This window comes from Phyllostomus discolor, chromosome 2 (genome assembly GCF_004126475.2).
Source record: "Phyllostomus discolor isolate MPI-MPIP mPhyDis1 chromosome 2, mPhyDis1.pri.v3, whole genome shotgun sequence".
In the NCBI taxonomy this organism is placed as follows: Eukaryota; Metazoa; Chordata; class Mammalia; order Chiroptera; family Phyllostomidae; genus Phyllostomus; species Phyllostomus discolor.
The window spans coordinates 162912946-162934518 of record NC_040904.2 but is presented as its reverse complement, the minus strand read 5'-3'; the positions used below and the strand labels follow the sequence as shown (position 1 = coordinate 162934518).

The 21573-nt window shown below is 40.6% G+C and overlaps 1 protein-coding gene and 1 pseudogene across 4 annotated transcripts in view; one reads left to right on the top strand and one right to left on the bottom strand.

The window, feature by feature from the left end:
- Positions 1 to 1675: 1675 nt before the first annotated feature.
- Positions 1676 to 1770, top strand: LOC114514232 (annotated as a pseudogene).
- A 4232-nt stretch (positions 1771 to 6002) lies between these two features.
- The window catches only part of CBX5 (chromobox 5), a 37255-nt gene continuing 21684 nt past the window's right edge, over positions 6003 to 21573 (bottom strand). For all 4 annotated transcript variants that reach the window (XM_036018893.1, XM_028532928.2, XM_036018895.1 and 1 more), the window contains 2 exons: positions 16997 to 17097; positions 6003 to 14242 (listed from right to left, as the gene is read on the bottom strand). In XM_036018893.1, coding sequence (XP_035874786.1) covers positions 14092 to 14242; positions 16997 to 17097 — 252 coding nt within the window. In that variant the 3' untranslated portion in view covers positions 6003 to 14091. The remainder of the gene's footprint in view (positions 14243 to 16996; positions 17098 to 21573) is intronic.

The following is a 21573-nucleotide window of genomic DNA, read 5'->3' as shown; positions in this document are numbered from 1 at the left end:
AGAACAGAGAAACAGCTTTGGGGTTTGAGTCTTATTTTAAGCAGCGGTTGAAATTTTGAGAGTAGACACACTATCTCAGGAGAAGGAAACAGTGAGGCGAGAACAGAGCTGAGAATGAAACACGGGAACCACCACTATTTCAAAGGCATGAAGCTGAGTTGAAATGGCCAGATTTTTTCCCAGTGCCTGGTTGTTCTAGGCTGGTACTTTGGATAATTTGGGAATGAGATCAGTTGTGAGCTTATATTGCTTCCTAACCTCTCTCACTCCAAACTTCATCCTGCCCCTCTTTATGCCCTTGGCCTTCAAATAGCATGCTGCCCCTGAGGCCCTCTCTAGCCTCCCTGCCTCTCCACCTGAAAAGACACATTGCTTGCAATTTTCTGTTTCTGATCTGTATGGCTGCCCTGGTGCAGATCTAAGAGCAGTTTTCATTTGCTTCCATTAATGACTTCTTCCTCTTGACCCAGAGAAGCCCACAAGGCACCTTCCAAAGCCCATCCTGAGTGCAATCCAAAGCCCCTTTCAGTCATACTCATAAATGATTTGGGGATTATCTGCTGCCTTGAATTACCTAGACCATTGCTTCCCCCCATTAGAGTGACTCAACCTGGACTCAAGGGAATTTAATATATTCAAATGAACACAAACAGATATTCAGAGTTATATTCAAATGAATACATTCTTCCAATTCTCATACACACACAGACCAGCGGGGAAGAGGGAAGCTGTTTGCCCTATCTCTGTTTTGGAGACAGCAATAGCTATTCAGTTCTCAGAAATCTCTAATGAGCTTTAAGGTATCTCTATCTGCAACCAATGACATCTGTACTGCCAACCTCTTGGCCTGCTCCCCTGTATACATTCCCTTTTCATACCCTTCCTGGGACCACCTAAAGCAGGATTGGGGATTGAGGGAAGAAAACATCAAGATTCCAGGCTCTCCACCCCCCACACCAGAGTGGAAATTGAAGTCATCCAGGATGCAGAAGGGCCTCCTGAAGTAATCAGAATATTTTTTAGAATCTCAGGGCAGTCATCCAGTCCAGGACAGAGTATTCTAATTCAAAACACATGAGGGTAAGTGCTAAATTGATTCATTGCCCAGAGCTCTTCAGAAGTGAAGTTCCAGCCTTTAGCCTCAGGGTGAAGAAGACATTCTGCCTGAAGGCAGAGGATGCAGCCTCAGAGGGCCTTGCAAACCCCTCTGTGAGCTTCCATATTCCATTCCTGACATCTGTGTTTTGGCACGTGGATGCATGACTGCACACATGTGTGTTTGCACTCACACACAAAGACACACACCCTGCACCTTTCTTCCTCATTTCATTCCAGTCTCCCAGTTTTTCACAGAGACTACCTTATGCTTCCTCCTTTCTTTCACCTCCTCCATCCCAGTTTGTAACTTCATCCCCAACCATCCCTGACCCAGCTCCTTAAAGGAAAACAGAAACTGTCCTCTCTCCTTTGAGTGAAAGAACCATGAGGGAAGTAAAGGGTGGGTATGAGAGAGTCAACCACCATGCCTAACCTCCCTCTATAGGCAGGTTGAGAGAGGAAATCAGGGAAATGGTTTCTACCTGCCCATGATCCCTTATGCTGATGAATGGAGCTACAGGAAACCCCCAAAGAGGGAAGTTGTTATTCCATGCTGAAAGGCAGCAAGAAATTCAGAGTGCTCATTTTGGCAGCACATATACTAAAAGTGGAACATTAGCTCGGTCCCTGTGCAAGGATGACATGCATATTCGAGAAGCATGCCATATTTTTTATGAAAAAAAAAATGCTCAACATCACTAGCCATCAGAGAGATGCAAATTCAAACCACTTTATACCACTTCATTCCCAGGATGGCCATCATTAAGTCAACAAACAACAAGTACTGGTGAGGATGTGGAGAAAGGGGAACCCTAGTGCACTGTTGGTGGGAATGCAGATCTAGTATAGCCACTGTGGAAAACAGTATGGAATTTCCTCAAAAAATTAAAAATGGAACTGCCTTTTAACCCATCAATTCCACTGCTAGGAATATACCTAAGAATCCGGAAACACCAGTTCAAAAGACTTATGCACCCCTATGTTCATAGCAGTGCTATTTACAATGGCTAAGATTTGGAAGTAGCCTAAGTGCCCATCAGTAGATGAGTGGGTTAAAAAAACTGTGATACATTTACCAAATGGAACACTACACAGCAGAAAAAAAGGAAGGAATTCCTACTTTTTGAGACAGCATGGATGGAGCTGGACACTATCATGCTCAGTGAAATAAGCCAGTTGGTGAAAGACAAATACCATATGATCTCACTTATAAGTGGAACCTAATGAATAAAATCAACTCCTGAGCAAAATAGAACCAGAGGCATAGAATCATAGAATAGATTGACAACTCTAAGAGGGGAAGAGGGAGGTAGGGACTGATTGAAAGAAGGTAAAGCAATTAATCAAAGAACATATAAGAAGGACACATAAACAGGGACAACAGTGTGGGGACTGACCATGGAAGTGGGCAGAGGAGGACAAAGGAGGGAAAACTGGGACAACTGTAATAGCATAAACAATAAAAAATAAAAGGCTTTGGAAATGGTGGTGTTGGGTGCACAATGATGTGAATGTACTTACTGCCACTGAACTGTATATCAAAAAATGGTTAAAATTGTCAATTTTATGTCTATTTTACCACAACAAAAAATAAAAATAAGGAATAATAAAAAGAAATTTGGACAGAAAATAGGGATCTTCTTGGTTTAGCTAGAGACTAAAGAATAGTGATTTCCAGTCTTGCTACAATACTCCAAATGACTCCAGTCATTTCAAGGAAGGTTATAAAATTCAGAAGTTATCTTAAAATTTTTAACAGAAAAATACCACACAGAGAACTCACTTTGTTTTTGTGGGGATGTCTCACTCACATACAAAATTATGAAGAACGAAAGTTAAGAATGCCTGTTTTAGATATCACTGCTGAAAGAATCAGGAAAACTAAGGATGGAAAGAGGCTTCAATCTCCAGGAAAGGAAAGAACGGCAGTACTCCCGTTCCCCACATCTCCAAAGGAGAAGAGGAAAGACAATCTAAACTTTTCTGTCCCTCTCAACCTTTTCCCTCAAGCCCTCTTATTAGGTGTCTACTCCTCAGACATGGAAATAAAAAAACAGGGAGGGGTGGAAATCCAAAAAGAAACTTAGAAGGTGATTAATTAAAAGGGAAAAACAATAACTGAGAAAGGACAATGAACAAAAGAAAAAGGTAGAGGCAAGAAAAAAGGGTAGAGAAAACATGGAAAGACAGCACATCCTCTGAGTCCTGGTCTAGAAGCCCGAGAGATGTGCCTGCACCCTGGAGGAGCAGGTAGCCCCAGCCTTACTCTCTCCAGGTAGCGTTGTAGCAGCTCCATTCCCTCTACCTCCCAGCTTCATACAGCAATGACTGGAATGGTGATGCAGAACAAGAGAAACGGGTATGTGACAGAGGACAAAGGAACACAACCGGGCCTAGGTCTCTCGGAGCTAGGCACCCTGGTTCCTGCTAGGAGTCACTGAAACATAAGCAGCAGAGTTATAGTGGGGTGGGGAGCCAGGGGGGACCAGGCAGCACAGGGAGGTGGTATCAGAAATAGTGTGAAGAACAGTCCACCCCATTCTTACATGGCACAGACTAGGGCTTTGATTCACCTGTCCTCCTCCTGGGGCTGCATATCTCACTTGCCCCACCCCAACCCCTGCTGCAGATGTAGAATTTCGTAAGTTGCAGTGGCTGTGGCCAATACCTCAGCTCCCCACCAGCTTCCTCAGAAGGTAGCAGCAACAGGAAGGGGGAGAAAAAGGAAAGGGTGTGATAATAACCCTAAACCTCATCTCGGCAGCCCTCAATTTATCAGCAAACTCAATTCTCAGCATCTTTCTCTCCCCCTGGCTCAGAACCAAATGATCATGCAAGGCTTTGCTGAGAAGAGGCATGAGGCTTTTGAGCTGGCACTGCCTCTTCCCATCTGGGAGGGAGAGTCACAACATACACAGAAAGATGCACCTGTTTCCAGAGGTGGCATGGGGTATAAAGGTCTCGTAAAGAGTCCCAGATTGTTGCAAAAAAGATAATAATTTAATAGGGTTGAAATTAAATGTACAAATTGAGGGTGCTTGTGGAATTTAAAGGGGGTGGAAAGAACATGGGGTGGAGAGACCAGAAATGAGAAGAAAAATGAAAAACATACACCATATACTTGACAAAGGAGAAATCATTTTTAAAGAATACAGATACACAAATCAAGACAGAAGCTGAGAGGAGGGAGCCAGCACCTGGAAAGCAAGATGTTACAGCTGCAGAGGGGTGGAGGAAGCAGGAAAGCAGACTGAGAGGAGGAAACAAAGGGACAGGAGCCAGGAACTGAGGACGAGACACTTCCTCTCCTGTGCCTGCAGTTTGCCCATGACTTTGAGTAGGTGAGTTCACAAGGTTCCTCACTTTCATCGTTGCTGATTTCTTTCCTTCACCTCTACTGGAATAACAGCCTCAGTGTGTGTGTGTGGTTTGCTCACACACGGGTTGACTCCAGCTTTTGCCTTGTCTACCCCCCACCCCCGCATCACATTCAAGGTTTCAGTAGCAGCTTAGCACGTCCACAGGCTAACGGGTTCCTCTCTGCACATGCTTATGTGCAGCAGCCAACACTAAGCTCTCACCCCTCAGCTCACACTTCCTCCCAAAGGCAGAGGTTGCCTGGGGTCTCTTTGCTCTAACAGGGTGATTCCAAGCTGTGTGCTCAGTGATCCAGTTTAGCACAGGCTCCCACACAGTGATCCTCCATTTTCCCCCAGCTGCCTGTGCTGCATCGATTTCACTGGCTTTACAGCCTGTTAGTGGAGACAAAGGGAGGCAGAACTGCTTGACTCTAGGCTTCTCCAAAGCACCGGGTGGCAAGATTCCTGGAAGAAGAGTTATGAGCGATGAGCTCATTTGAATGTCATGCAGGCAGACCCCCTGACATAATGGAGGGAAACAAAAACCAAGACACAGTTGTTTAGGAGTGGGAGTACGGGTGTCAAAACTCTGGAGTCATCGTATGTGCCCTAGGCAGAGATAAAGTGGCACTGAGAGAGATCGAAAGGGAAGGGGCAAGCAGTCCCAGGCTTGCGTTAGGAAATAAATAATGTCCAGAAGGGTCTGGCTCTGAAGTGTACCAAACTGCTCTCCTACCCTATGTTTATGGGGTCATGGACCATTAAACCAGCCAATCTACAGATGTCTTCATAAGACTTTACGAGATTAGACTGAAGAGACCCTATAACTCAGCAATAAGAGAACATGAGAAGGGAGAATTAGATGAGATTGTGAAAACAAGAGGGCTCAGCCTTCGGAGGAGTCACATCTCAGCGGGCGGATGTCTGGGTTCTGGGATGCCTATCTTCCTCACTTCTCACTCTTGTTATGTTTCTGACCACCCCCATTAGAACAATACATCAGGCCTACACTACCCAGTAAATTCTCAATTATCTACATACTCTTTCCCCCACCTAATCCAACCTGCCCTCTGTCCCCTACCCCCATGTGGTACTCAGGAGTTTCCTTGGTATTTATGAAGAAAGAAATCGGAAAGATAGTTGTATCACAAACTCACACATACTGAGACTTTCAACCTGATTTAGACTCTCAATGTGGTTTTCCACAAATCCTAATAACCAGGAGCTGCCTCTTTTAGAGGTCCCTGAAAGGTAATGTTTATTCCCTGAGCCACTGGGGACAGATAAGCAAGGACACTAGAAAGGCATATGCCTGAACTCTCAGGGGAGAGTAAGAAACAGGATATACATTCACTTTCCCTCAAGCTTGCGCCACCCTGTGGCTGTTTGCAGAAAGTCAGACACTAACAACTCTTAGAAAAAAAGCTGTTGTTCTCCAAGACTCACTGCTCTTTGAGAAATATGTGATTGGCTAACATTCCAGGACCCAATTTAAGGAAGGAGCGAGTGTAAAACCCAGATCTTCAAACCACCACTCAGGATCCATATTTGAAAAGCAAACATTTATTAGAACCAATACAAGAGTATGAAAAGAGGGAAAAGAGGAGGGTGGAAGAGGGGGAGAATGAGGTGTGCATTGGATGTCAGTTGTGGAAACACATAAATTGCTTACTTTGGAACATTTATATTTAAAAGGTGAATGTGTGTGTATATATGTGTGTGTGTGTGCATGATATATATATATTATATACATAATATATATATATAAAATCACATCCTAAAAAATTTAAAAAATCCAAATCAGACACGTTTGGCTGAAATAGAACCAAGACATAACAAATACTCCCCCACAAACCAAAAAGTCCATAAAGAATTCAATTTCCCATTTTTCCACTCAGAAATCTGGCTACGAAGTGTGATTTGTTTTGCTACTCAGCATGGTAGAGTGCTGAGACACCCAGCCTCTTGAGTCTCTCAGATCCCATCTTGTGGGAAGGCTGTGGGCCACTGGCAAGTCAACTCCTGGCTACTTGGCAGGATGTCAGACTGTGCGCTCTCCATCCTCCAGAATTCTGCAGAACCACCTGGGGCCACCAGTGCTGAGTACACAAAACACAGAGAACCAGAATGTGACTGCAGCAGGGGGCCAGGACCTTGTGCTTTTTCATAGGTTACACATCTGGGGTCAAGGAGAGGGAAAGGAGAAAGAGCCCTATGGGGAAAAGGAGCTGGGTGGGTCCCTAAACTGAGACGGAGAGTAAGGCTCTTGAGCCTGCACCTGGGCAAACAGAAATGGTGTCCATAGTTTTCCCAAACTGGCGGAAAAAAAAAGGTCAGGTTCACACTGTGAGAACTGACAGAGGCTGAATGCAGTGAATTGGATGAAGCTTTAGAGTATCAATGCCCAGTTCTGAGTATTAAACATAACTCTAGAAAAAATTTTTTTCCCAATGTGGCTTCTTTTGATGGGGGCTAGAGGAAGTGTTTTTTTGTTGTTGTTGTTTGTTTTGCTTTGTTTTGTTTTTTACTTGAACCAGCTGGTTCCTGTGGGGAGACAGAAGCTTGGGTACAGATACCACAAAGGGCAGCAGTGTCCCAGCTGTCTGGGGGTTGGTTTGGGAACTGATAAGCAACAATATAAATCAAACCCACTGTCTATGCTTTGCTTGAGACAGCCCAAGTGTTCCAAGCTCACGAAGCACAGGACCTTAATTCCCAACTTGCAGAGAGAAACAATCAGTAGCATCCCTGATTCACGATTCCCTAATCTAATGCTCTTGGGTCTGAAACAGCCACTCTTTGTGGATGTGAGATGTAGAAAATAGTAAGTGCCTCCCCCAAAACATCTTAACTCTGGACTATGAAGACCCCAACATTCACAAAAACACTGTCAACATCTGAACTAGCAGCTTTGATGAGGGGCAGGGGGCAGAAAACTTTCTTAGGTCACTAAGTAGTTCCAAACTTGGGACAACTCAGTGAGAACTAAATCCTGTATCAAGTCTAGTTTTCAGCTCCAAGTATCCTCCACCGAGGACCCTAAACTATTTTATCAACTTTGATTTACAATGCCTCACAACACCCCTGTGAGGTAGGTCAGTATTATTACCCCCATTTGACAGATGGGGAACTGAGGCATTGAAAGGAGTGACTTGCCCAAGGTCAGCCATCATGAATCTGTTGAGAAGGTTGGCACATACATAGTCAGCATCCACTCAATTCTATTCCACAACTTTTTAGAGCACACTTGGGAGCAAAAGGAAGCCAGTAAGAACACCTCACTATACAAACTAGATAAACTCAATCAACCCACAAATATTAACTGAGGGTTATTATTCATCTAGCATAATGCAAGAAACCTTGGAGAAACAAACTGCTTCTGAAAAAATGGATGTTTTGAAAATAAAATTACATTTTAAACATTAAGGTGAAGAACTAAGTCACACTGATTTCCCAAAGTTCTGTACTGAGTAACCCAAATTCCTAAATCCAGAATGAAGCAAGACCATGCTCAAGCAGGAAGAACAGAACCATTTTCCCAGTAGTGGTCTTGGTAGTGCTCGGAGCTGCAGATTGGTGGGGAAAGCCTGGCAATAGCAGTGACAGAAGCAACATTCTCTACAGACTAAACTAGGAGTATAGGAATCCCAACACCAACCACTCTCTGCAGCTTCTGGTCCATCCCCCAAATTCCTAGAAGACAGTATCTCACTAACCCTTCTGGACTCAGCTTAACTTCGGGAGTTGTGTCATTTTCATAAGCAGTTCAAGATTAAGGACAGAAATGGTGACTCCCCTACTTTTCATTTCAGAGAAAGGGGATAAAATATTCTCTATAACTAGTCATAAGACTCTTGTAATATTCTTTCCTCCTACCAGAGGCGTAACACTTTAACAAAAGAGGCAAAATGAAAAACACTTTTTCTTCCTCCTTTTGATTTACAGTGGATTCTGGTAGAAATCACGACCCTAATCCTAAAGCTAGCATGGGGGCAGGGGAGAGTGGAGACTAAATCCACAGCCTGCTCTGGTTTAGAATCAAATACTAAAGCCATACCCCCTTACAGCAGCCAGAGTGGCAGGATTCTACACATATCAGAAGCTCAAAGAATGATTTATCAACACACACAGTATATGTTCACCACAGATACTCTATTTCCTGGAAGGACCAACCATTCCAAGACCTACATATAAACCTTTTTTCATTGATTGCTGATCACACTGAACAAGTCCAGATGATGATAAAATTCAAGACTGATTAAAATGGCAGTGACAGTCAGGTTCAGTCTGTTAGGAACTCCTCAAAGTGTGACAAACTAGCCACTGGGGCCTGGATCAACTGTAAGGGTCACACCTGCCAATGCCAGGGGACATCACACACACACAAAAACCACAGAATGGTAAGATAAAAAGTTCACTGCATTCAATTTGACCTAATTTCTTGATAATAGTTTCCTATTAGATTTTCTGATTAATACTGATGGCTCTTACCTAGGCTGTGATAATTAGGTTTTGATCTATTGTGACATTAATGATCACAATCAGTTGACTTTGAAATTGTCTTAATTAATGGCTCTTCCCTTGTAGGGTCTGCCTCCTCCAGTGTAGTTCTGTCCCCTCCCCCACCACCTTGTTTTAACTCCTTCTTTTACTGATCTTAGAAGACAAATGGCATTTGGAGAATCACTTTCTTCTCATAAAACAGTATTTTAAACTAAAAACATTTCTCTGACAGAGGAACAATATGACATCAGGTGAAATGAGGATCAGGATGAAAAGGCAAGAGAACAGGCTATCAACGAATAGGAAAAAAAATCCATCTTAAAAAACAGCCAAAGTCAAGCATGTTAAAGAGGCAATGGCAAGTTGAAGTAACTAGAAAGTCAAGATGAGGTAGTTTAAAATTCAAGAAATCCAGCGCAAGCAAAAAGAAACTAGTATTGTTTTTATGAAGCAATCTAAAGAACCTTCACACTTTAATTTTCCAGTTATTCTAATTCATGGGAATTCTGACTTCCAGCAGTAGTCAACTCTCAATTATCCAGGCAGACAAAAGTATCTTTTTCTTGTGGTCAGAACTAAAAAATTTCTTAAGGTCAGAATGTTTCTCGGTAAGGCTAGACCAACCCCTAAATTGGTCAAATCTAAAATTCCGGGGAATGTATATTCCTGTGATGGTTTCCACATAATTGAGTCAAATCTCTGCTTAGAAATCACCATCTTGCAGTGTTGAATAAAAAAACTACACTGCCCAGAATAGATGCCAGGTGTTAACAGATGTGCCTCAAGGCTTCTTTTTAGCAAATCTCTTGTCATTTCAAAATATGCCCCTGTTTTTAGGCTTAAAGCCAGCTTAATGTTACTTCCTCCAAAAGGGATGAGAAAATGAAAAAGGTTGAGCAACTCTGGTTAAATGTCCATGAGGAATAAATGTTACAAAACCCACAATAATGTAACACGTAACTGGAACTGCAACACAGGTAGTACTATTCACAAGCAGGGATTAACTATGCCATTAAATACTTTGGCAAAGAGCCTAAATTAGGGACCAAAATCTTGGGTTCTCAATTCCCACTCACCTGTTGTTCTCACTCAGTAATTGGCAGCATTTCTAACTATCAGTTTTATTTTCTGCAATAAAGCCCTTGTTGTGGTCCATCTATGGCCAGTTAATTTAGTTCATTCAAGGTCACAGGTCTTGTCCACATATGAACCAACTGTTACCCTTCTACTTTAGAGCCACACACTGTATCAACAGCTATCTCTGCCCCAAAATCAGAAATGTGTATCCAATTTATTATTAAGTCAGTTTACCCCACACCAATATGAAAGTTCTTTCAAGTCAGGGACTGCATCTTTTTGAACTCTGTATCCTCTAGGCCAGAAAATGTTGAATGAATGTTGACATAGACTAATGTGGCTAGATATGGATGGCTCAATACAAATCTGCCATTATTAATTAGGTGAGGGGTACTCAATTCTTAACATATGTTCTTGGATGCAAGGCTGGTAAAGTCTCTATTTTTGAATACAAAATTTTTACAATTAGTGATAAAGCCAATATAAAACTGGAATACACTGGGTCCAGGCCTTTCTTGCTACAGGGATGCTTGCTTGGTGGTCCAATTACAAAGGTGCGGACCTCAACACTGTAATTTTTACTCTATAAATCTAAACCAAAAGCATGGAGTCATGAGAGAAAAAAATATGCTTTTCCTTTAACCTAATTTGTAAGAAACAATTTCTACATTTTGAATCTAATGGCATAACCCTTTCTGGGGTTTTCATGTCATTGCAAAGTAGTATTTTAGATCCCTGAACTCAAACCCTAAGGGCAAGGACAATCACTCTCCAACCCAAATACAGATTCCTCTGAATTTTATGTGAGCTGGCCTACACACAGACCCAACAAAATCACAAGGTGAAAATCCCAAGCACGCTCCCCATGGCCCTATAATTTGGCCTGAATATAAAGTAAATGCACAGCAGGATGGCTACAGAACAGGAATAAAAAGTTAGTAACTGCCCAGGCTATGAGAACAGGACCAACCTTTCATGAACAACAAAAAATAACACACAGATACAACTATGGGGGATAGCCAAGGACCATGAAAACTTGAGTGTTAGGGAACACCACAGGTCCAAATGCTTCCTTGAGCAGACAAATACTGACTACAGGAGGAAAAATGATATGGATCTCTCCAGGTTAAAAATGGGTATTTCCATTAGGCCTGATGTTCCTAATAGCTAATATTAATGTGAGAGTATCAGTCCAGCCCAGGACTCAGAAAAAGTAGCTACACTGACCTTAGCATACTCTGCTGGGCAAAACTCTTATTACATTCTGTGAAAAGGGAGACCCTGGAATGCTGGTTACTAAAGAAACGTTATTACAAAGATGTTCTGAAAGGACTCAACACAGGAAAAACATACTGAGCACCTAAGACCTAGATGTTAAAAGTGCTTAGCCCATGGCTACTAACTCTTCTGAGAGGAGAAAACAACTTTCTGTTTGAGGATGCAATTCTCCAAGGGCCAGGACAGCTTCTCTGAAAAAACAAAAGATGGAGGCATAGGGTGACATCTGGTTTCCTTTCTGCTGAGGGCTAAAATCAATATTGGCCTCTGGCTCTCTACATTCCTATAGAAGCACCTGTGGACAGGCAGGGAGAGGGAGAAAACAAATGTTGTTTAGGTGGCACTCAGTACAAGACCTTGATTCAATAAACTGTGGACAGGAAAAGATGAATAAAGAGTAAGGTATTAAAAAGGTGATGAATAGATAATACTGGGGTTATTTTGTGAGAAGAAAATCAGATTTTGACGAATAACTTAAATATTACCTGTAACCCTGGTAACCATGTGTCCCAGGTTTCTCAGAATCACAGTCAATACAAAAGAATTGTTTTGTCCACATGCTAGAATTTGGTTTTAAATATATGGTCACTGTAATTTACACGCCCGCTGCTCCTAGGAGACACACATCAGCTACATGGATAAACTGTCCTTTTCTCCACCTGCAAATCAAGACCCAGATTACCTCCTCAGAGGCTCTGGCCTAACTTTTGTCCAATCCTTGTTTATGTTAATCGATATCCTTGAATACTTGTATGACAGATCTATTTCCTGACAACCCTTTCTTTTAGATGCCCATCAGATTAGTAGTAACAACTGTGTCAATTATCTAGCACTTGATCTAGGTCTTTAATTTCTTCAGAGAGCAAAAGAAAATGGAGGTATGGGTTATGAGTTCCTACCAAATCACATTATCATTTGGGAGGATTTAACTGGATAACTTAAACCAAAATCTTCTCTGTTCCAGTCTGTCACATCATTGCAGCAGCAGCTGTCTTTTCAACAGGGCAGTATAATTGTTGACATAATTTATACAACCATACAGAATTCAATCAGCAGCTGAGCTGGGAAGCAATGTTAACAAATGCTATGAATGGGTATATGATTTGCATATTATTCAGCTCATCTGTGGACTAGAGCAATCTATTCATTTCCCTCATTACTCTGAATAATCTAGAAATGATCGACTGTTCCTGGTCAGCTCTATTTTAAAAATCAAAGCAACAACAAAATAACCTCAATGGCTGGTGAACTCTAGAGTTAAGGCTATTTTAAGCATTTATTATCATTTCCTCAGCTTTGGGCTAGAACAAGGATGCTCAAAACCCTGCTATTTCCTTACTTTAGTCTTGATTCTCTAGACCCCATCCCCCACAGGAAAGAAAAGTAAATAGAAGTAGGGCATTTCTTTGGAGACAAAGACAGGATATGATCAGAAAAATAAATTCTCAATAGAATGGCAAATCAGGAGGAAGCTAAAAGAGAAATATTTTGCTGAGTAGGGAGAGAAGGTTGTAGCAACACGCTAATGCCAGGGGCTGTTACTCTCTGAGGTGAATAGTCTTCCATGGAAATGCATTTTTAAAAAGATACAGGTAAGAGTTTTAGGGTGGAAAAAGGAAGAACACTAATACTTTGGGGACTCTTGGCAAACCCAGGAGTCAACAAAGACAACATTTATGACTATAAATGCTATGAATATTTAAAATTGACAGTGTGGCCAATGGCTCCCCTCCAAGAATTCCCCATTAAAATAATGGCATGGAGGGGAAACTTGGGTCCACTGAGAAGTGAAAGTCAGGTTTGAAGCCTCTTTGGTTAACAGGAATGCTTTGGGAGGCCACAGAAGTTGGCTGGGTTGGAGGGTGCCTAGCACCTTGGCACAAGCAAGCACCAGGCAGTCACTCACACCTACATAAATATAGTCCAAAAGTGAGGGGTGGAAGTAAATAATACATATATATCATATGTGATAAAAAAGACAATTGTATCCTACCCCATCATCCTCATGTACTAACAGCTAAAAAACTCCACAGTTAATAATCTTGCCATTTTATGACAGACTACACCACCTTGCAGAAGCAGAAGCAGGTATTGCTAAGAAACAAAGCCAAAAGTCCTGGGGCTAAAAAAGAGTGCCTTGACAAATCTGAATGTAAAATTTCAACTGCTCCAAAGGATGGAGCTATTCTGGGAGGCTGGGTAAGGATGAACTACAGACGGTGGCCCAGAAGACCATACCAGGAACCCTGCATTCCTGGGCAGAGCTGAATGAGGTTGGGAAAGCCCCAACAGGTAGGAAGTTGCGATTGGCTTTTTAAAAAGGTGGGTAACATCTTTTCCATCCCAACATCACAAACAAAGGCTAGCTAGTCATCAACATGTTTTAAGAACCAAAATGTATCATCATTGTAACAAAATCCCCCAATCCCCCAATCTAAAAAGTGACCAACCCTGAAAAGATCAAGACTCTAAGGTGATTACAAAGTTAAAACTCATCTTGAGGTCACAGGGGAGTAGAAGAGATGAGGGCGAAGGAAAAAATGTGGGAATTAGACACAGTATGTAAATGCCTGGTCTTCACAGAGAGACACTGATCATGAATCAGACCATCAGTTATGTTACAAGAGAACCAATACCAACATTTCTCCTGTGGAGCACAGTGATAAGCACATTTTTTATGAATATGTTTAGGATAGAAGGGGCAGGTATAAGGGAGAGGAGGCAAGGAAGTGAATGTACTATGTACAAAGAGAAATGACAGAGACTAGCCCCTCTTTTAGCTCTTTGCTGTTTCTTTTTCTTTGTTTTCCGCATCCTCGGGATATGCATGCCATGTCAGTCTTTCTTCATAAAATGCTATCACAATCTGTGGACATTTTACATTAGCTTCTTTTGCAAGGACCAGGTCTGCTTCATCTGTGTCTTTCCTGGAGAGAAAGAATAGGAAGGAGACTTAAAAGGAGACTTAAGTAAGAGTGAAAGTTTGTCCAAATACAGGTTTCTGTCGTTATTTGGATTTAGCTAACTTGATTTCCTCTTCATCCTGATTTCAAGTGAGAAGAACTCTACCAGTTATTTTCCTTTTTGAAAAAATTTTATTAAATTATTGGGGTTCAGTTCAATATTTTCAAGGAGAAATTTAAGTAAATGAATTAAATTATGGTAGTTCCCCCCCCCCCTCACTTGTAGTTTTGCTTTTAGCAGCTTGTTACCCAAAGCCAACTGTGGTCTACAAATAGTAAATGGAAAATTCCAGAAATAAACAATTCCTAAGTTTTAAATTGTATTCTGTTCTGAGGAGCATGATAAAATTTCACACTGTCCTGCCTAGGATGTAAATCATCCCTTTGTCCAATGCATCCATGCTATACATAAAGATATCATGAAAGAGAAGAGAGAGCTCACGTAACTCTGATTAAAGTATACTGTTCTATTTTTATCATTAGTTATTGTTGTTAATCTCTTACTTTGTGCCTAATTTACAAATTAAAATTTATCACAGGTATGTATGTATAAGAAAAAACATAATACATATAGAGTTCCATACTACCAGCAGTTTTCAGGCATCTACTGGGCGGGTGGGAGCTGGGGGTGATGGGATTGGAATATATCCACCACGGGTCAGGGGGGACAACTGTGTCAATGAATGTCATTTAACTACTACATCAGACACAAACGGAAATCCTCACAGCTAGAACTTAGGTGGAAAACATAGCAGGCTTAATCAAAAGGCTGAAAATTAAATTATATAAACTTTGCTCCCATAATTTTTATTTGATGTATGAGCATATCAGTGAACACACAATCAAACCTACATTCGCCCCTATTGCTTATGCACAAATTGATCAATCCAATTTCTGGATAATCTAAGTGGAAGTGTCCCACTCTTCCTCACCTTGTGGCCTTTTAAAAATTCTTTATCTTTTTGGTCAGAAATGTGGATTGGAACAGTAAGAAAACAGAAACTTAAGTCAGCAACTATTTATAAAAAGGAGAGTATGTATAATCTAGTACTAAAATGTAATGTGGGAATTAGCTGTGAATTTTAATTACCCGAGTTACAGAGGCTCTACTACAACATATAACAAAAAAAATCTGGCAAGTTCCTTAACCAGGATTCCAAATCAAGAAAAAAACTAATCAGAACGCCACTGAAAAGGAGAATAATAATGGCCTCATAAGACTCCCCCTACATGCCCTTGTACAACCACTCCCGTAAACATTAATTCCTAGGGATAACATCTAGGCCTCAGTTGTATTTCAGCTCCAAGCCCAGAAAAGTAGCAAAACCAGACAAGGGATGCCATCACTGACATCAGGACCAGCTACAGTGACTAATGAACCCCGCGCTGGTACCAACCTATCAGTCAAGACCCCAGCCCTAAAAGGACATGCCTGGAAATCTGATAAATATTCTATTGAGATCCTCCCCTGGGACTGCCCCTAAAATCCCCCTTAAAACCCTTTAGGATGGAGAACTCCTCCAGCTCTCCCTTGCACCTTTCCCCCCAAGTCCCCAAAGTGTGTTACCTTAACCTTTCTCTCTCCTAAGCTCAAGGGCACTTCTTTTGCCTCTATAACTTGTCTCCTGAGCACATTTCTTCTATCGGTAACTTCTACCTCTGTGACTTCCTAAATAAACTTTCTCTTATAGTTTGAAAAAAATATTCCACTGAGATGTGAGCAAAGACAACTACCTCCTTGTTTAGAGAACTGAGATGTTTAATTCATAGAGATAAGTGTTATGGGCGAGAATAGAAGGGGGAAAACCCACAGTTTAGAGAAGATACTCAAATCTGGAAAGTAATGGAAAAAGCTAGTTAATCATAAGTAACTATAAATCATTAAGTAACACACATATAATCCTGAAACTATAAATCATAAGTAACACACAACTGAGTGGGAAAAGCAGTCAATACAGCTCCTCATTTCTGCAAGTGTATAGTGATTCTTCAAAAATAGGCTTTTGGGTAATTTACCAGCAAAATTTTGATCAAATAAAATGTTAAACCTTTTGATTATACAACATTTAAGGTAATTAGCTTCCTTAGTGGCACCATAGCATGAACCCTCTATTTAGACACCAAACATAAATCATTAAGCTCAGAACACATGAATACCGGAGGCAGTAGGGGCCAGACCATAAATCACCCTGTCTTTTAGAAACCCAATTGAGGGGAAGTAACTATACTCTCCTCTAAGAGCCATTCCCTCTACCAGATGAAATAACTTGTGCTTTGGCCAGTATTATTCTTGATGCTTTTCGTTCAGATTATTTTTCTCTTTCAGACATTATTCAGTGGTCTTGGTCCTCAATTGATGGCAAAAAACCCTAGGCAACTCCTATCCCATGGCTATATGCTCATGGTCTGACGGTAAATGATTCAGAACTGTGTAAAAAAGTGGTTAGGTCGTGTTTATATGTTTCCTACCTCAAATCTACCTTTTTCTGGTATTTGGACTAATATCATATAATTTGGCTTAATACCAAAGCTTGAGAGTGTCTTGAATTCATTCCACACCATAATTCCTATTTAATACCGACAGCTGGTTTCAGTTAAAGATCCTTAACAATCAAAATTCTTGGTTAGGGAATAGTCTTCCCTCCCTATTTTTCATACAAACTCAAGTCACTGGCCAAAAAACCCCACAATTATAAACTAAAAACCCATCTCTCTCACCATTTCATTAGGAACATTAAATCACCACAGGAATCTGTTGCCCCAATGATCTTTTCTGGTTCCAGTCCTCTCTCAAAGCCCCGAGCAATATCATTGCTTTGCTACAAACAGAAGATGAAGAAATGTTAAAAACATCCCTCTCAGCTTGAAAAAGCACAATCTAATTTAATATCACCTGATATCATTTTTTAAAAAGACTTTATTTATTTATTTTTAGATAGGAAAAAGGAGGGAAAGAAACATCAATCAGTTGCCACTTAGCACATGCCCCAATCAGGTAGCAGGCCCACAACCTGGGCATGTGCTCTGACCGCGAATTGAACCAGTAACCTGCCACTTTGCAGGAGGATGCCCAACCAATTGACCTGCACTGGTCAGGGCTCACCTGACAACCATTTTTGTCACAATTCATAAAATTCTTAAAACTTAAAAATTACAATACTAGGTCACCCAGTGACAGTGATGCCAAAAAATATGTTTGTAAGAAGATGCAGTTATCTTTCCTTCAAGATTAAGAGTGGCTCCTAAAACTCTTCAATATCCATTAAAATATTCTGGAGTCATCATCTGGGAACTCCTCTAATCCAATCTCCTTAATGATATAAATTGATAAGCCTTAAATGGCTTCTGAAATGATAAAGGAATCCATGAAACAAGTCCATGTTTACCCAAACTAAACCCTTTTCATAGTATAAATTTCTCCACACTTCTCAATCTTTATTTTTTCAGACTTTTAGTTTACCTTAACACTGACTAATATTTTTAATACTTTTCACATAGTCATCTCTCCCTCTCTCTCTCTCTCTCTATATATATATGAAAGAACAGAGGTAACAATGATTTAAGGAAGTACCATAAAAAAAAAACAAATTTCTTTCAGAGTTCACATACTGCAATTACCCATGCATTTGGAGATGAGACCCTGGTCTGTGTCTATCTGCTCCGGAAGTGGATGAGTCATTGACATTTGAGAACAGAATTGGACAGTGATTTAAAACAAACAAACTGATTATTCTCTAGGGAAGTATTCAAATTTGGTCAGAATGCAATCATGTAGTCTAGGTAAGGAGTACAGGGTCTGACTCAAGTGTGATGGCACTGGTGAGAACAAAATGGCAAAATGTTATACAAAGCAGGTAATTTTAAAGACTTCACTTATTTATTTTTACAGAGAAGGAAAGGGAAGGAGAAAGACAGGGAGAGAAACATCTTAATCAACTGCCTCTCACATGCCCTCCCAGGGACCTGATCAGCAACCCAGTAATGTGCCCTGGCTGGGAAACAAACTGGTGACCTTTTGGTTTGCAGGCCAGCACTCAAATCCACTGAGCCACAACAGCCAAGGCAAAAGAAGGTAATTTTTTTAACTGATATATTTTATTTTTTAAAAGATTTCGTTTATTTTTAGAGAAAGGAAGGGAGAGAGGGAAAGAAACATCAATATACAGTTGCCTCTTGCACAACGTACACAGGGGACCTGGCCAGCAACCCAGGCATGTGCCCTAGACTGGGAATCGAACCAGCGACCCTTTGATTCATAGGCTGGCACTCAATCCACTGAGCCACACCAGCCATGGAAAAGCATGTAATTTTAAAAACCTTATTACGGAAGATAAAAACTGTGCAAATGAACTAATATCTGATGTTTTATTTTCATAATGAAATCTCTGATCTGACTTTCACCTTGCTTTCTTCTGAGAAAAATATTAAGGGTCCAGGTGGTCCCCAAAGATACCAGAACCCACACTAGGAAGGAAATTTCATGCATGGACCAGGAGAGATACTGACTCAAAAACATAGAGTCTTTTGGGGGCCCTTAAGCAGAGGAGGTTCCCAGATGTGCACACAGCTGCTCACAGCTGGAATGCTGGCACATGAACTGAGCTGTAAATCATAGCTGGCAGCTGAAAACAGGTTTGCCACATAGGGAGGGAAGGGAAGAAAAATGTTCAAGTTGCTGAAAAGGAGACGAGGTGAGGAAAATGCTAAAATCATCACACAAGCAGTAATCTTAAATCAGGCATAATGCCGACTAACAAGTTTCTTCTTTGGTGGTCTTAAAAAAAATGCAACCTCCTCCTGTATCTTTAAAACATACAATCACCTATCTTCTAGCTGCCTAGCTGACAGCCACCAGCACTGTTAAGAATGCTGTCAGAGGCCCTGGATGAACATTACAATGTAAGGGACATGTGGGGGCTGTTTTTCAAGGTCAGCAGCATAGAACCTGGCCTTGGAACAAAACTCTCTGCATTGGCCAGTGGCTCTAAGCCAGACTGCTCCTTTTTAATAGCACAAAAACCTTAGGTTGAGGAAGGACACACTATGTCATAAATGGCTAGTTAGAAATCTCACAATGTTATTTTTTGGTCTCTTTACTTAGCTGGAAAGGTAATCAAATGGAAAAAGCCAGACTCCAAAGGACTAATAAAAAAATAAACTGTACAGCTGAAACATACATAATGCTATTAACCAATGTTACCCCAATAACTTTAAAAAAGAAAAAAAACAAACTTAACCTTAGGTCCTTCAAGAAGGGAAGGCATTCTCAAATTCTTTATCAGTAGTTTATCATAATGATACACACACTCACCAAATAAGGCAGTTTTAAAAATGAGGTTAAAAATAAAATTAGCCCTGGCTGGTATGGCTCAGTGGATTGAGTGCTGGCCTGAGAACCAAAGGGTCGCCAGTTTGATTCCCAGTCAGGGCACATGCCTGGGTTGCAGGCTATGTCCCTGGTAGGGGGCACACAGGAGACAACCACACACTGATGTCTCTCCCCCTTTCTTTCTCCCTCCCTGCCCCTCTGTCTAAAATTCAAAAAATAATTTTTTTAATTAAAAAAATAAAATTAAAGTGTTGCAGGTTCGATTCCCAGTCAGGGCACATGCCTGGGTTGCAGGCCACGGTCCCCAGCAACCGCACATTGATGTTTCTCTCTCTCTCTCTCTCTTTTTCTCCCTCCCTTCCCTCTCTAAAAATAAATAAAATCTTTAAAAATAAAATAAAACAATAATAAAAATAAGATGAAATAAAATAAGGAAACAAGGAGACAGACACAAACCCAGAGTCCTTTTTCACTTGCAGTCTACAATCTTTCACTCTTATAGCAATACTTTTGGGAAAACTGGTCTTCCATTTTCTCTCCTATGGAGACCAGGAATCATTTATGTATGTCCTTATAAAATACTGATGCATAGGTCCAACCCACAGAAATTTGAATATAACTGGTCTGGTCTCGAGCGCTAAAGGTTTTTTAAACTGCCTCCCACCCCACCCCTGTGGTTCTAATGTGCAGCCAAAGCTGAGAACTAATGTCTAGAAAGATGGGTATCCAAGCAGAATGAAGATAAATAGGAATGCTTACGACAGTTATGCTAGAAGATTCAGATGCAGAATTATGCTTTTATTTTATTAAACTTTAAGGGTGCAATACATCCTTCACCACAAAAGGCTTCACAACCTTGAAATAAAGGAAAGGAGTGGAAGCTGGAAGGGGGAGTATGTATGTATGTACACAGATGGAAAAGATTATAGATGAAAAGAGAGGCAATAATGCCCTGGTCGAGTAGCTCAGTTATATAGAGTACCATTCTGATATGCCAAGGATCGAGGGTTCAATCCCCAGTCAGGGCACATACAAGAATTAACCAATGAATGTATAAATAAGTGGACCTCAAATCAATATTCCCCGTCTCTGTCAAATTATTAAATAGCCCCGACTGGTGTGGTTCAGTGGGTTGGGCATTGTCCTGTAAACCTAAAGTTCAATTCAATTCTTGGTCAGGGCACATGCCTGGGTTTTGGGCCAGATCCCCAGTAGGGTGTATGTGAGAGGCAACCACACATTGATGTTTCTTTCCCTCTCTCCCTACCTTAACCTCTCTCTGAAACTATATATGTAAAATCTTTTAAAAAATAAATTAAAAAATAAAATCAGTAAAACAAATTTTTTTAAAAGAAGAAATAAGTGCTTATGCTGGTTACTTGAGACCTAAAGATCAGAAGGACTAAAGCAACTGAATCAAACCAAAATTTCAGACTTTCCAAATTGATCAGTAAGATTTAAAAAGATGAAAATTAATTTCTTATGTAAAGTACATTTAAAAAAGATCAAAAGAGAATATAGATGTCCACTTAACTGTATACTTTAAAATGGTTAATTATATGTTATGTGAATTTCATCTCAATAAAAAAAGAACATAAAGGATTGAAAATAAGGGCTGTGCTCACTTCAGCAGCACATATACTAAAACTGGATGACAAACTCATTGCTTCATGTTAAAAAAAAAAAGAAAAAGGAAAAAGAAAATAAGTGCTATCTTTGGAACAAGAAGAAAAAAGAAGTGGTAAATATTTTAAGCCCTTTTGTATTCTTGAAAAATTTACCAAAGACCCTTCTTCTTTAAGATCGCTTAGCCTTCTACTTTGGAGAAGACAGAGAATGGCTGGATGTTTTACAGGAATTTAATTTTGGTACCTTATTATAACTCAGTTTATATGCATTACATTTCTCATTCAGCCAGGAGGGGGCGCTGTAGTTAATTAACATACTGTACCTCCCTGGAAGTTCT